Below are 14,225 nucleotides of genomic sequence, written 5' to 3'. Positions count from 1 at the left end.
GAGGCCCCGCCCGCCCCGCCCGCGCCGGGGTCCTCGGAACTGCTCGGGCTGCGCGCGGAGCGGGCTCCGGAGGGAAGTCCCGAGACAAAGGGAAGCGACCCCGCCGCTGCCGCCGCCGCCTGGTCTCCGCTCGTTGCGACTCGCCGGGCCGCGGCCGCCCGAGGTGAGCGCGGCTGGGAGGGCAAGGGCCACTGGAGCTACCGGGCGGTGCCTGGGGCGCGGGGGCGGCAGGGAGGCCGCGAGCAGCGCAGGGCCTCCCTGGGCGGGCAGGCCTTCTTCCCGTCTCCGCGCATCTGCGGGTCCCGCGTCCCCGCCTCGGTTCGGCTTTGTGTCCTGCAGCCCGAGAGGCTAGGCTTGCTCTCGTTTTCTGGAAAGAGCAGCCTGTGCCTCGAAACTTCTGTACCTTGAGCTGTGGACGCTGGTGGAGCCGCCAGGCAGTCCTCTGCCCGCTCGGTTCCCTAGAGGCCGCGCGGCCAAAGTGGGTTGGCTGGGGTTGACAGCGCCCCTGCGGTCCTGTGTGGCCAAGACCTGAACCTCGCACCCTTGGTTTCCATCACTTTCCACTGGCTCGTTGGGCTGCGTCGCAGAGATATTGCTGCGCTCGGAAAGGGACAGCCAGAGACCATGCGACTGCGGCCTTGGAAGCCGGCCACCTCCGCGAGGAGCTCTCACTTAACGCTGGGGAAGTTGGTTTCCGGGGTTACAGGGCTGGACCGCAAAACCTGGGCACCTTCTAGCCAGGGAAACAGTTAAAACTAGTCTTGAATTGTCAGATCTTGGTCTTACCCCTTTCCAGTGGGGAGTCAAGGTGCCGTTCGTGTTCTTTAAAAGTGCAAAGCGTTGCTTGGTTTCCTTGCGCTTGTGGTTGTGCAGTTTAGTTAGTGGGACGGGAAGATGCGAACCTCCCCGCAGGGAGTTTGTTTTGAAAATGGCTTCTTATTACTACTGTGGTCACCGGAACTGGTGGTGAGGTAAGACGAGGGTAAAGGAGTTGTTTGAACCCTGCCACCCAACCGACTTGTTTTGTACAGTCGAACCAACTCTTAGTTTACCTTAAAGTGGATTTTCAGAGGCAGAAATTGGGAAGAGATTTCCTCTTCTGTCTCGGAGCAGCTGGTGAATTCAAACAGCTTGCCTTTGGGATTACAGCGCTACTTCTTTCCACTAGGCCACCAGAGCTCCCTTATCTCACTCTTAGTGACATAAAGGACAGAGCAGACAGACAGAACTCCAGAGAGTTTCCAAGACCGAAATTAATAGGAATAGACAACCTTATCTTCATAGACATAGCCAGCTTTTGGTTCCAAACTAAGAGCTGCATCCCCTGAAATCCTGATTGGAGCCTGCAGTCAGTCAGAATTCACAGGCTCAGTTCATTTGGTCTTTGAAATCTTAAATTATGTTTGGTTTCTCAGTTTATTTTTCTTTTACATCTTAAAAATGCTAGTCCTAGGGGTTTCCTGCTTAGAAAGCTAGAACTCAAAAGGACCACCTTTGTTTTTCCTCATCTCCGAAGTTTGCTGCATTTGACGAGGTGTGGTTTCTTCTGTCTTTCTCTCTTAAGAAATCTTTTGAGTTATTTTGAGTTTTTCTTACTTGGCAGATTTCCTGCATGCACCTGTTCTGGTTCTCCCACAGGACTGGTCCATCACGCCTAAGAATCCTTTGGGAAAGGATCCTTGGGCATGGAGGACCAGTCCCAGTAGGAATTTAGAGTGGATCCATCTTTGTTATCATTTGTATACTGAGATAATCCCAACCCCAGTCTCTTGGGTAGTTAAGAGTGAATTCTGCATCATCACATGCCAAGATGGAAAAATGGGCTTGTCAGAGTATCTCAGGGTTTGAGACTTTGTGAAAGAAGCAGCCTGAGGTCCAGACCTGGAGTAAGGCCTGTAAAGGAGGGAGCCTTTTTTAAAAAAAAAAAAGAAGAAGAAAAGAAAATGCCTTGCTTGATTCCATGTGGGGAACAGTTAGTGTGATGGAGAAACACTGAGCTGCTAACCTGAAGGTCACCTGTTGAAATCCTCCACTGGAGGCAGTCTATCTCCATAAACTTTGGAAACCACGGGACAGTTCTACTCTGTCTTCTGGATCAGAATCCAAAGACTGGGTTTCAGTGATTTTGTTTGTGTTGGGGTTTTTTGTTGTTTTGTTATGTGTTTTGTTTTGTTTTCTCCCTCTAGTTTCTGGTGGGTGTTCCAGGCCTGGAAGCTTGTTGCCCTTTGGAAAAGGGGCACTGATTTCCTTGGTCATTGTATTTTTTTCTTCCAGCAGCTCAGCCATTCAGTAAATGTATAAATGGAGGTTGAGTGGAGATAAGGAGCTGCACCTTGCTTGTCTCCACTTAGTAAGTAGCTATGAGGTTCAAATTTGTGTTATCACAGACTAGATAAGCCAGCAGAGCATCATCTTAAAAGAGCATTGAGGAAGGGCAACCTTGGAGGCCCTGACTGGAGTACTGGGCTCCCCCTTCCTAGGAATTTCTGTAACTTCCCTGCTTCAGAGCTCTTGGAAACATCCAGGCCCTCCTTGGTTGAGAAGGTGGATTCGGTGGTGCAGAGTAGGATCGATCTTGAATGGTGTCTGGAAAACCTTAAAGGGGGAGCTGCTCACCTAGGGACAGGCAGATCTCAGAGGGCCCAGTCTCTGCCTGTGGCACTCGTTCCCCATGCTGCCCCTTTCTGAATGTGCGCTGGTCATCAAGATGGGGAGCTGCCAGTGTGGGGCACCTCTCCCTGGGTTCTGCTTGGGGTATAGAACATTTCTGAAAAATCAGCCCCATGATAGATAGACTCCTGATCCTACCACTCAATCAGAGGAGGCACTGCTAAGGGTGGCACAGGGGCCTAGCCCCTCCATAGAGTGCTGAACTGCCGTTTCACCCACTGTGGTCCCTGTGCCTGATACAGTTCACCTTCCTCTTCACACTGTCCACCGTTGGGGCCCCCACTTGTGCTAGGCTGGCTTGTGCTAGCTGTTGAGATGACTCCAAGGTGGAGGTGGAACTGAGACATAGTGTAGAGTCTAGACTGGGCCTGCAGGGCAGAGGCTGGCCTTTCCCTGAGGAAGGACGTGGGAGTGTGCCCCTTGGAGAACTCAGCTGGTAAATAGAGGCCTGCAGACAGAACACACAGAGAAGGCTCAGTTGAAGTACAACATTTTGACAATAGAGGTTTTCAGATATTTCCTTGTTGCTGATACCCTTATCCATATCATCAGAGAGAACCCTTTCCGTGGATAGGGTCAGTTTTCTGTGCTTAAACCTCTGTGGCCCCTGCTGTGTCTGCACTAAGATGCTTTGCAGTTGCTTTTCCTCTACCAGGTTTCTGCCTGTCAACATTAGTGACTCCCTGACCAGCAGATCACAATGCATAACTCTTGTCCTCTATCCTGTGACATCAGGCATTGTCTCATACCCCACCCCACTCCCTCATCTGTGTGCCCCAATCCTCGAGCCAGCACACACATTTATGGTGCACAAGATGCTGGTGCTGAGCAGAGAGGGAGATCCTGGGGCTGTGGCCATCCATTCTCTTTTACTTCCAGCTGTCTAGGGAGGACTGAATTTTTAAGTTGAGTAAGGTAGGAGGAACCTTTTTGAAAAGTTGTTGGCAAAGGAACTTGACTCCGTTGCAAATTGCCAAAAGTTTGGACAGATGTGTCTGGAGACATGCACCCTGAATGCTCATTGGACACAAGGATGGCACTGCTTTGTCTTACCTACTTTGACCATGCCTTCAGGTGGGTCCAGTCGCTTGAGGATGACAACCTGAGGATGACATCATGCCTAGTAAAGTATAATGTCAAAGAAAAAGGAAAACACTCATTTCAGTGAGATAGGCTGACACAGTGCCTGCAACTACGGACTCAAACGTAGCTGAGCTTGGGAGGACAGGGCAGGACCAGGCAAGGTTTCCTTCTGCTAAACACTGGGTGTGAGTCAGTGTCAGACTGAATCCACAGCTGTTGTCAGATTAGAAGTGCTGAGCTAAGGGTCCCCCAGGGGTGCAGGCTGGTTTACCATGGGAACCTGACCCTAGCCAGCCAGATACCACGAGCATCCTGTTGAGTTGGATGTTACCGGCTCACCCTGGCAACCCGTGTGTCCTGAGTTGAGGGCTGTGATGTCTCCCCATTGATCTGCATGTTAGTGAGCTGGGCTGTGGTCTCAAGCCCCCTCCCTCCATGGTTGTCTCTGCTATTGGCTCCAGTGGTTTTTTCTCACACCTGAGGAGAGGGCCATCTGAGGACTCCTGGGGCAGCCACCAGCCTTGGTGCAATGCCACTTGTCTTTTCCTTGTGAATTTAATGCCTCTTGTAGAAATCCCATGTGTAGTGTGATATTTGTTGTGTTTGGGGGTGACATTTCCTGGGTTGTGCATTGGATAATGGATGCCAGTGAGTTGCTCTGGGAACTATGGGTAGCCCAGAAGGTAAGCACCTGGATCAGGTGTACCTGCTAGGAATGGCAAGGAAGGAGATGGCGGGGTACATGGCAGACTAAGCACTCCCTGGAATTTAGAGCTCTGCCCTTAGCCCCTGTTGTCCAAACCTCCTCCCTTCAAGAAGTGTTCGTGGTAACAGTTTTGCCAAATTTGGGGGTTGGGGCCTTGGCTAAGAAAAAAGCTGAGCAAGATAGCACAGTCCTTGCATGTCACTATTGACTTGTTCCAGACTGCAGGGAGATCTGGATGGGGAGCCTAGGAGCTCCTCGTGCAGTATGTATGACGCTTTGACAGACAGCCTTCCCCTTTGGGTTCTGAGCAGAGGCCTCACCTCCCTGGGCCTTGATTGGGTTCCATGCACTGGACTGTTGAAATTCTGTGAGCGCTCGGTCCACATCACTGTGTGTCAGGTACACACTGTCATCAGTATCCCTGCACTGTCATCTGTGGTGGAGCCTCAGGAAATAGCAGTGACCACTGGGTCTGAGTTTCCACTTGGAAAAGCACCTGGTGGGAGCAGAAAGCCCCTCCCTGTAGCACACTGTCCTACTTTGGACACCCCTCTCCCATCCTTCACAGTATGCAGCCTCAGGTGGGGGTCCTGCTGGGTGGATCTTTGACTGTCATAATACCAGAGGGAGGGTCTTGATTCATTGACTGGGTGTACCTCACCAGGCTAGGAAAAAGATTGGGGTAGAGGCACAGGAGTTTATCGTGGGGTAGGGACCCGCCTACTGTCCTCTAGTGCTTCAAGTGTTGACTTACTCCTCGTCCTTGGAGGCCTGTACCTTCTGAGTGCCTGGCTCCCATACAGGCTACACAGCGTCCCTCTGTGGGAGATCTGGAGGACATGCTGGCAGGGCTCTTCACACCCATTCTCAGGCCAGCCTTCCTGACATCCCTGCCACTGTGTCTGCAGGATTTGACCATGTCGGGGATTGCACTCAGCAGACTCGCCCAGGAGAGGAAAGCATGGAGGAAGGACCACCCATTTGTGAGTAGAGCTGTGTGTATATGAACGTGTACACGTGTAGAACCAGAAGTATGTGTGCTTAGTGGTGGCAGTGGGTCCGTGGCCACCTTCACACATAGCTGTAAGCCATGATGTGTTCCTCTCTCCACAGGGATTTGTGGCCGTCCCCACAAAAAACCCCGACGGCACGATGAATCTTATGAATTGGGAGTGTGCCATTCCAGGGAAGAAGGGGGTAAGAGGCCCGTAGGACCTGAAAGCCCAGAGGTGTGACGTGGTATGACCCTGACTAGGCAAAACCTTCAAAATGTCCCAGCCCTGCTGTCACCTGGCCTGTGGGTCTTAGGGTCAAGCAGTACAATCAGACGAAGCAGAAACCTCCAGAGCCAAGTGATGGCAAGGCCTGGGTGGGAGACTTGTGTTGACTATGCCAGCTGTCCCTTGGGATGTGGCAGGCAGCACCAGCAACAGTCTCTACCTGAGGACACTTTTCCCCTGGGAGGCCTAGGCAACAGCTCTTAGATGCACAGACGTGATCTTAAATACACCACCTGGGACGCTGCCGAGCCACGTGTCCTCTTGGTCCACTTGCACAGGGCTGCATCTGAGGATGAGCAGGAACAGGAGCCTCTAAATGACTCCACACAACTGTCTGCTTACAGCCTCTCCTGGGGTTAGCTTCTGCCAGGTGGTCTCGTCACCTTCCCCACTCCCCCAGAACTGAAGAGTCTAGTGGACCTCTGGGTGCCCTTTCTGGACATTGTACTCACACTTGGGACACCAGCTCCAGGGAACCCTCCCCCTCCTCCTTGGGGTGTCCTGTCCATCCAGCCTGTCCTCAGTCTCTTGGCTACCTCTGTGGGTGGGCACCTTCTTTCTTCTGTGCTGCTTCATTTTTGTGTCCAAGCTGATCCTAAGCAATCAACTCACAGCACTTCCTGTACTGATAGAATCTTGTACAGCAAACTGTTCCCAGCTGGATTCGTGTCCCAGGTATAAAGGGTTAGAATTTGTAGCATGTGGTAGTTTATGTATACTATCGAGTCAGCACTGGCACATAGCTGACTCACGAGTGAGTTTTCAGAGTCTGTAAATACATGGGAGATTACCTATCTTTCTCCTGCAGGACAGCTGGTAGATTTGAACTGCATGCCTTTGGGATGGGAGTGCAGCCCCTTATCACTAGGCCATCACAGCTCTTTAGCACATATGTAGGATTACAAAACTTAATCCTCGCAGAGGCCTTTCTGCAACTTCAGCCCATGCACCTGCCCTGCTCACACCCTGAGCTCGTGAGGTCTCCCTTGCAGCCCATGGTGGGCAGGTGACAGACACACCCAGCCACCCCATGCTATCTCACGGACATGGGGGTTGTGATGGGGGCTACGCCCTCGTTCCTTGTTCCTCAGCTCAGTCACTGGCTACTGCTCCAAGGCCCTGTGAGTGTGGTAGGGACTAGGCCCCTTGTCCAGGCCACAGGTCAGCTGACCACAGGTTTATTTGCCAACAGACTCCATGGGAAGGAGGCTTATTTAAGCTGCGGATGCTTTTCAAAGACGATTACCCATCCTCACCACCGAAATGTAAGTAAAGAGGAGCCCTGAAGAATGGTCTGCTCCAGCTTCCTCCTGCAGAGGCAGCCTGTCCCCCAACTCAATGTAGGACACTCATAGTTTTGGCTGACTGCTGACTGGATGAAGCCTGGGGATCCTGACCAGGACTAGGGGTGTTAAGACCCACCTGGCTTCCTGCTGTGTCACACAGCACACCTCTCCACAGGCCAAGGCTCGAGTACCTCACTGCCTGGCCTCTCCATTGTCAAGCAGTGTAGACTGGAAGGAGGTATTTAAAGTAAGGGCTATATCTCATGATCCTGACACAGTTTAGTGCATAATGGAGGGTGAAGTCCAAGTCTGTCCCATCCTATGAGGGATGAGCCTGCAGACCCCATTGGCTAGCACTCCAGTGAGTTAACTGACACCTAGCACCATGAACCAAGCCCATGGTGAGAAGTGTGTGTGAATGTTTACTCTCGTGGATAGTAATTCAAGAGAGAAACCAGTTTTTTGTCACCTTGGCGTCTGCCAGGAGAATTTTTGAAACAAGCTGGTAAAGGGCTAACCACTGGGAGGAGGAGGAGAATGACTGCGAGCTCCGCCCCACTTCACTTCCCTACTTCATGTGGGAATTCCAAATGAGGGAGGGATGGGAAGAAAAAGACCCGTGGGAGCCCGGGTGGACTGGGTATGGCATGAAGATGGCTGCTGAGTGCAGGGATAATGTGCCAGGATCCGTTGACATGGAGGGTTAGGTGCCCTCCAGTTGGCTCTGTCAGGGAATGGAATGCTGCTCCGTCTTGTGTCGCCCTCATAGTCTCTGCTGTGCTCAAGCCCACGGTTACAGCCACTATGTCAGCCTGTCTCTCTGGGGATCTTCCCGTCAGGATTCCCCATCCTCTTCTCTGAGGAGCATCTGTGCAATTGCCGGAGAGCTGTGAATCTAGCATGGCATTGGCAATGGCCTCTGATGCTGTAGAAGAAGTGTGCCAGCAGATGTTGGTAGCCTGAGTACTGAAAGCACCAGAAGGATCCACGCAGGACCAGAGACACAGCACCATCCCCCAGACCAGGAGATGCTACATCCCAGACATCAGCTGTCTCCAGGGGCTACAGCTCCAGTGCCATTCAAGCCATGGCCAAGACCGTGCAGAGTGTTGAACTGTGGGTGACCATGAACCATCAGCATGCAGGACGTGGATGTGCAAAGCTGGAACTCATGGGAGTCAGGCATCCTGACAGTGATATCTGTCAGGCAAAGACAGCCTTGTGGCAGGAAGCAGGGTCATGATGGACAGTGGGACCAAGAGTCAGACCTACACATCTAGATTGGCTGGAAATAGATGGTGCAGCAGTGGTGATGAGCTGTAGTCTGACCCTCCTATTGTTGATAGGATTCACTTCTGGATGTATCAGCCAATCAGGTGGCACAGTTCAAGTTTTCTAAGACACTGCACAACCTTGGGCCAGAGAACAGTTTCACCAGGGATATGTACTTGTACTCTGTTGAGCTCTGTTGGCCTAGTGGCAAGAAGCTGCACTGTAAACCCAAAGGCGTGTGGTTCGAATTTACCAGCTGCTCCATGGGAGGTGGATGTCTGCTTTCCTTTCATGCGATTGATAACCTAACGCCTTGGAAAACCTGCCAGAGGGTCAGCTATAGGTCGGCTCCAACTCAGTGGTACACAACAGCATACTATGTTGAAGTTGACTTAACGATTGAGAGTCCCAGAAGGAGTGTTGAAAAAGACTGGCAACCACTAGATCAGGAGGAGGCACCAGCTGGCAGAGAAGCAGGAAAGACCTGTCGTCACGGTGTCCCCTGTTACAAGGGCAGGCACAGCCTAGTGAAGCCAGCAGCCCTACAGCAAGCACTTGGATTTGTGACAGCCATAACCCTGTGCTTCTGCCCATCCCCAAGTGCTGTGTGTGTCCTCTTTCAGAGCGCACACCAGTGGCCATTGTTGGAAGTTCATGCAGGTGCGCTGCCGGGCACTGAGCCCTCCAGAGGATCACATCCGTGCACAGGTGCCTGTGGGAAGATGGGCAGGAGCATGGGGTCGGGGCGAAGGCGTATTGATGCAGGACCTGCTGCTGGAGCCCTGAGAAAGAACAGCAGATTAGAGGAACACGAGGACCAAGCATTTTCTGGAAATGCACAGGCTATAGCACTTTTTTCTTTTCTTGTTATTTGAATGAAAGTTTGTTTTCAAGGCAAATTACCTTTTTTGTTTGACTATTCATGTGGATTTTACTTTGTAACGTTAACTTACAAGGTAACCAAACCCTTGCCACCTCCTCTCTGTGGTTCTGCTTTCCATTTATCCTTCCCATTTTCTGAGCTTTCCCTTGGGCAAATGCTGCCGTTTTAAATGGCTGAGTCCCTATGCTGGACCCCTGAGGAAGGACAGCAGATTAGAGGAACATGAGGACTGGGTGTGGTTATAAAAACTACTTAAGCACAAGCACTCAGGTAACAAAGCCACTTGTCAGCAAGCTGATTCTCACAGCAACCTTCCTCGCACTGGTTAGCAAGGCTATAAATCTGTACAGGAGGATACTGCTCACCTTTCAGTTAGCAGCCCAACACATGGTACACTGCACCACCAAGGCTCCTTAGCAGGCACCTAGGTAGAAGGTGAAAGTGAAGGTGGGTCTCCTCTTCATGTGGCTTCCAAGTATCCATTTAAGAGAAAAAGAAACTTTGTTTCCCAAGAAAGACAGAGTTTCTTCCTCCTCGGAGGGGTCTGCCCAGCCATGTCCTGGAGAAGCCTACCCTGGCAGCTGTCCCAGCCAGCCTCGCCCTGCTCCTTGCAGTCAAAGACATACACACAATGGAACTTTTCCTGGAGTTCTGACCTGGTAGTGTTTAGGGGCTGGGTGTTTGCTTGCTCTGAAACAATTCCTTCTCCCTCTCATCGCTGTCCCCCAAACTCCCATACAGGTAAATTTGAGCCTCCTCTCTTCCACCCAAATGTGTACCCCTCAGGCACTGTGTGCCTGTCCATCCTGGAGGAGGACAAGGACTGGAGGCCAGCTATCACCATCAAACAGGTACAACTTTGGCAGCATGTCTGGTGGGCAGATCACCCCTTGGGCCAGACCCTCACCCACCAGCCTGGTCCACGTGACATGTCTTCCACAGATCTTGTTAGGAATACAAGAGCTCCTAAATGAACCAAATATCCAAGACCCGGCTCAAGCAGAGGCCTATACGATCTACTGGTGAGTCCTAGAGCCTGGGTGGGAGAAGTAGCACAGGCTGTAGACTAGTCCTGTTGGATGTGACCAGCGGCTGCATGTGTAGAGATTGGGGACTGAATCTAGAGGTTGAGCATTTCAGGCCACACCCAGTGGAGTTGGGTGACCTCTCAGCCTCCATGCGCTGATGGTCTTGTGTAACCTGCCTGCTTCAGGAGAGGGTCCTGGCTGCAGTGTCCCACCCTAACCTGGGTTCCTGCATTCCATAAGGTGCTCATTTGTCAACTTGAGAAGGTAGGGCCTGGCTGGGCCATGGGTTGCTATCACCTCAGCAACACTGAAGTCTGGGCTACCTAGTGGCCTTTGCAGGCCACTCAGCACAATCTCCAGTGATCCAAGGTCCTGGCACACCAACTGGTTCAAGGATCAGGGAGTGGGCTCGTTTAGATAGGACTGCGCTAGAAGGCATCTCCTTCTGACTGCAAAGAACAGCCTCTGCATTCCTGGCTCTTGGCAGTGATACCTTTAATCCCAGTGGCCAGGCAACAGGTTGCATGTGTACATGGCACTGACACACCATTCTCTGACCCCAGCCATGCTTGCTAAGCCATCTGTTCTAAGCTATGGTCCCCTGCCACAGCCCAGAGGCCCAGTGTGGCCCACCACCTCCTACACAGGCATGGCTCCAGAGTAAAGCCTAGAAGACCCCTCACTGTGACTGAACTGATAGCAGGCATCAGTGACCTACCAGCTCTAGGATGTTGGTTATAGCCTTACCCCAAAGGTGCTGTGTGGAACATCTGCCTCCAGCCACTAATGTGGACTTTGTCCCAGACCTGTACCTGGTTTCCTAAAGGTCTGCATGCTTTGTTATATGTAAGAAGCCATGCTTTCCTAGAACCACCTAGCATGAGAGCACATTTTTGTGTGTTTGATTCCCCCTCTTGCCAGTCTCTGGAACATGACCAGCTGGCCTGCACTGGTTTCCGTTGCCCTGTGGTTCCATTGCTGTCCTCACCTCCTCACTGGTTGTGCAGTGACCCCAGTCCCCAGGCAGGGCATGCTAAAACCTCGTCCACCACAGAGCCAGCCCCTAGACAATGTTTCTACTCTGCAGACCATTCCCAGGAGCCCCACTGCTGAGCGAGAGCCCTCTGCAGGGGCTTCCTGTGTGTGAGAAAGCAAGTATATATTTCCTGTGTGCAGTTCCTATACTTGGACCAACTGAGGATTTCACATAGTGTTGTTGCACAGAGGTGCTGGCCCAGGTGTGGTCACCCCAAGTTTATGTCTATCTGAAAGCCAGAAGCAACCCAGGGGATTTGCATGACCTGTGTTTTCTCTTAACGTGGCTATTGCTATTGAATACAGAACAGCAAACCCCAGTGCACATCAGGCCACAGGTTTCCAGCATGTCACACACAGCCCTCGTCCTGAGCCCAGCTCAACCAGCCCCTCTGTCCTTGTGACTGGAACCCTGCAGTTGATCCAGAGGCCAGGATGGAAGTAGGGGACAGCTTGTGATACAGACTTCCCAAAGAGGCTGCTGCCATGCCTCTGAAGCCCTCAGTTGTTCCCACCTACTCTGTATACAGCAGGGGCTTGTAGCCACCCAAGTGCAGTGTCTTCTCCCAGTCTTGCTAACAACTCTCTTCTCTTTTGACTCCCCCTTAGCCAAAACAGAGTGGAGTATGAGAAAAGGGTTCGAGCACAAGCCAAGAAGTTTGCGCCCTCATAAGCCTCGACTGCGGGCACGTGAAAGGAAGGGATGGGTTTGGCAAGAACTTGTTTACAACACTTTTGCAAATCTAAGTCTGCTCTGTACAGTTCGTCACCTGGGGGAGGGCGGGCGGGCGCCATTCTCCATCTCCGCCATTGGTCCTGTCGTCGATTTGCTAACCTGCCCCGTTTTTCATACAGGGTCTCTTCCCTTCAGTCTTTTGTATTTTTGATTGTTATGTAAAACTTGCTTTTATTTTAATATTGATGTCAGTATTTCAACTGCTGTAAAATGATAAACTTTTATACTTGGGTAAACCCTAGGAGTTCGCTCACCTCTGCTCTCTCGAACGCAGGCATGCCTCACGCTTTGGCCTTCGCTGGCGGTCCGAACCAGGCTCCCCGTCTGTCCTCCCCAGAGCTCGGCTGTGTTTCTTCGAGCCGCAAACCCAGAGCCAGCCACCCCAATTCTGTACCACTTCCTCTGTGTTTCTATGACGTTTTGTCTGTGTTGCTGTTTAGAGTAAATAAACTGTTTATATAAAGGTTTTGGTTGCGTCATCATCATTAACTGAGAAGCCGGAGCTGGCCACCCAGGTCCTGTCCTCTGTAGATAAGGGCTGTGTATGTCCCTCAGGTTAAGCTGTGGCAAAGTGGACACTTGTGGCTTGGAGTCAGTATCCCCCCACACACTCGGGAGCCTGTGCTGTGCCACATTGTGGAGTCTCAAACTTGGCTGAGCCCGGCACAGATGGTTCACCCAAACAGTGGATACACCCTTGGCCTCCAAGCAGACGTCCTAGAGGAGGCTGGGACCAGCACCCTTGACGCCTAGCCAGCCGGAGCTACACAACCCACCTATGGACAGCGACCTGCACGTTGGCCCTTGGGGGCTCCTGTCTTGTGTGGTAGCTCTCACCCCACTACAGGCGCCATTTGCTCACAGGACTGGTTGGTGCTGCTCCGCTTCTAAAAGCCGTCTGGACCTGAACCAGCTGCAGAGGACAGTGGCACTGGGCTCTCTTGACTGGACACCAGGCAACTCAGGACACAGCCCAGCCACTGGGACAGAGGATGTCTGAGACAGACAAGCACTCATGTTCCTGCTGGTGACCAAGGAGGAGACCTCCCCACATCTCGGTGACTGGACTGTTTTCTTGTTCTTGAGACTAGAGGCTGGGGTGGCCAGGCCCTGACATTGGGTCCTGGCATGCACCCCAATCCACAGGGACCAGGGGGCTCAGGGTGCTTGGTGGACCCCAGGGGGGACAGTCAGTGGCTCCTGTGTTGCCTTGTTCTAGCCTGCTACCTGGGATGACACTCAGGCATAGAGCTGTCCATCCTGGAAAGTCAGCATGGCTCTGTCAGCCTCCATGGAGCTTGGTGGCATTGGAGGTCACTCGTGAAGGTCCCCACCTGGCTGAAGACAGCTGTGCACCTTGAGTGCCTTGTTGGCTCATGGAGCCCGAGCAGGCCGCACCTGGTGGCCACTTGCGCCCAGAATGTCCTGTTTTGTAGCAACCGTCAATTGTACATGGCTAATGCATAAGGAAATCAATATATTTTATAGTTAAAAGTGTCCTAAAGTAATGTTTCTAGCACACTGTAGCGATTACTGCAAACAAGATGTCCCTCATGTACCATGGTCCTCAGCTTCCCTGAGACTGGGGCCTTGTGACCAGAGGGCCCTCTGCATTCCATCACCCTGTTTATAACGGAGGGGGATTCCCAGCATGAGACTCTAGTATCTAGTCGGGAATTGTGGGTAGCAGGTTAACCACTGTATCTTAAAAATCTGCATTAAAAAGTTTCCACAAACCAGCCTGTGCCCTGCATTTTTTGTTGCCCAGTTGGGCAGTGCCTTATCTCTCAGTTACCCCCTGGCCCCATGTTGATCTCAATTCTTCCTGGCTGGTCCCTAATTTGTAGAAGCTCCCATCAGGCCCATCCTGAAGGGAAACTGCTTTGTGGTTGCCATAACAACTAGTCCCTGGGTTGGAGGACCTGAGCACTAATGGACAGCCTCAAACTGGTTTGAGCCAGACAAGCTGGCCTCCACTGGTGAGTGAGATGTCCTACGGCCCCAGACCCCCAGAGAATCCCCTTGAGCCTCCTGACTTGCTGAGGATGGGTCTTCAGTCCCAAGGAGCCTCCCTCCTCATCAGGAGGCCTGGAAATTGGATTGGAAGTCCTTTTCATCCACCCCTCAGAGAATCTCCTTTGAAGAAGGACCTGGCAACTCCAGAGGCAAGAACGAGGCCTCAACCCTGTTTAGAGCAACAGCCAGATTCATAATACTGGCACAGTTCCATCCCCATCAAGGCCCTG

At 52.1% G+C, this 14,225-nt stretch overlaps 1 protein-coding gene across 1 annotated transcript; it reads left to right on the top strand.

The window, feature by feature from the left end:
* The first annotated feature begins 1,366 nt into the window (after window positions 1–1,366).
* Window positions 1,367–11,916, top strand: UBE2I (ubiquitin-conjugating enzyme E2I). Its single transcript, XM_006901911.1, has 7 exons — window positions 1,367–1,389; window positions 5,376–5,442; window positions 5,573–5,656; window positions 6,932–7,004; window positions 9,922–10,031; window positions 10,123–10,202; window positions 11,853–11,916. Exons 2-7 carry the CDS (start codon window positions 5,377–5,379, stop codon window positions 11,914–11,916), a joined length of 477 nt encoding a protein of 158 aa, XP_006901973.1. The 5' UTR covers window positions 1,367–1,389; window position 5,376.
* Window positions 11,917–14,225: the final 2,309 nt, after the last annotated feature.

Source organism: Elephantulus edwardii, unplaced genomic scaffold (genome assembly GCF_000299155.1).
Source record: "Elephantulus edwardii isolate Elephantulus edwardi_28Jun2011 unplaced genomic scaffold, EleEdw1.0 scaffold00350, whole genome shotgun sequence".
Taxonomy (NCBI): Eukaryota; Metazoa; Chordata; class Mammalia; order Macroscelidea; family Macroscelididae; genus Elephantulus; species Elephantulus edwardii.
The sequence above is the reverse complement of the archived record's forward strand: the minus strand, read 5'-3'. Positions and strand labels throughout refer to the sequence as shown.

Coding starts and splice junctions, on each gene's coding strand:
- UBE2I (XM_006901911.1), top strand. CDS start 5,377: ATGTCGGGGATTGCACTCAGCAGACTCGCCCAGGAGAGGAAAGCATGG. Junction 7,005..9,921: donor CCCATCCTCACCACCGAAAT/GTAAGTAAAGAG, acceptor ACTCCCATACAG/GTAAATTTGAGCCTCCTCTC. Junction 10,203..11,852: donor GAGGCCTATACGATCTACTG/GTGAGTCCTAGA, acceptor ACTCCCCCTTAG/CCAAAACAGAGTGGAGTATG.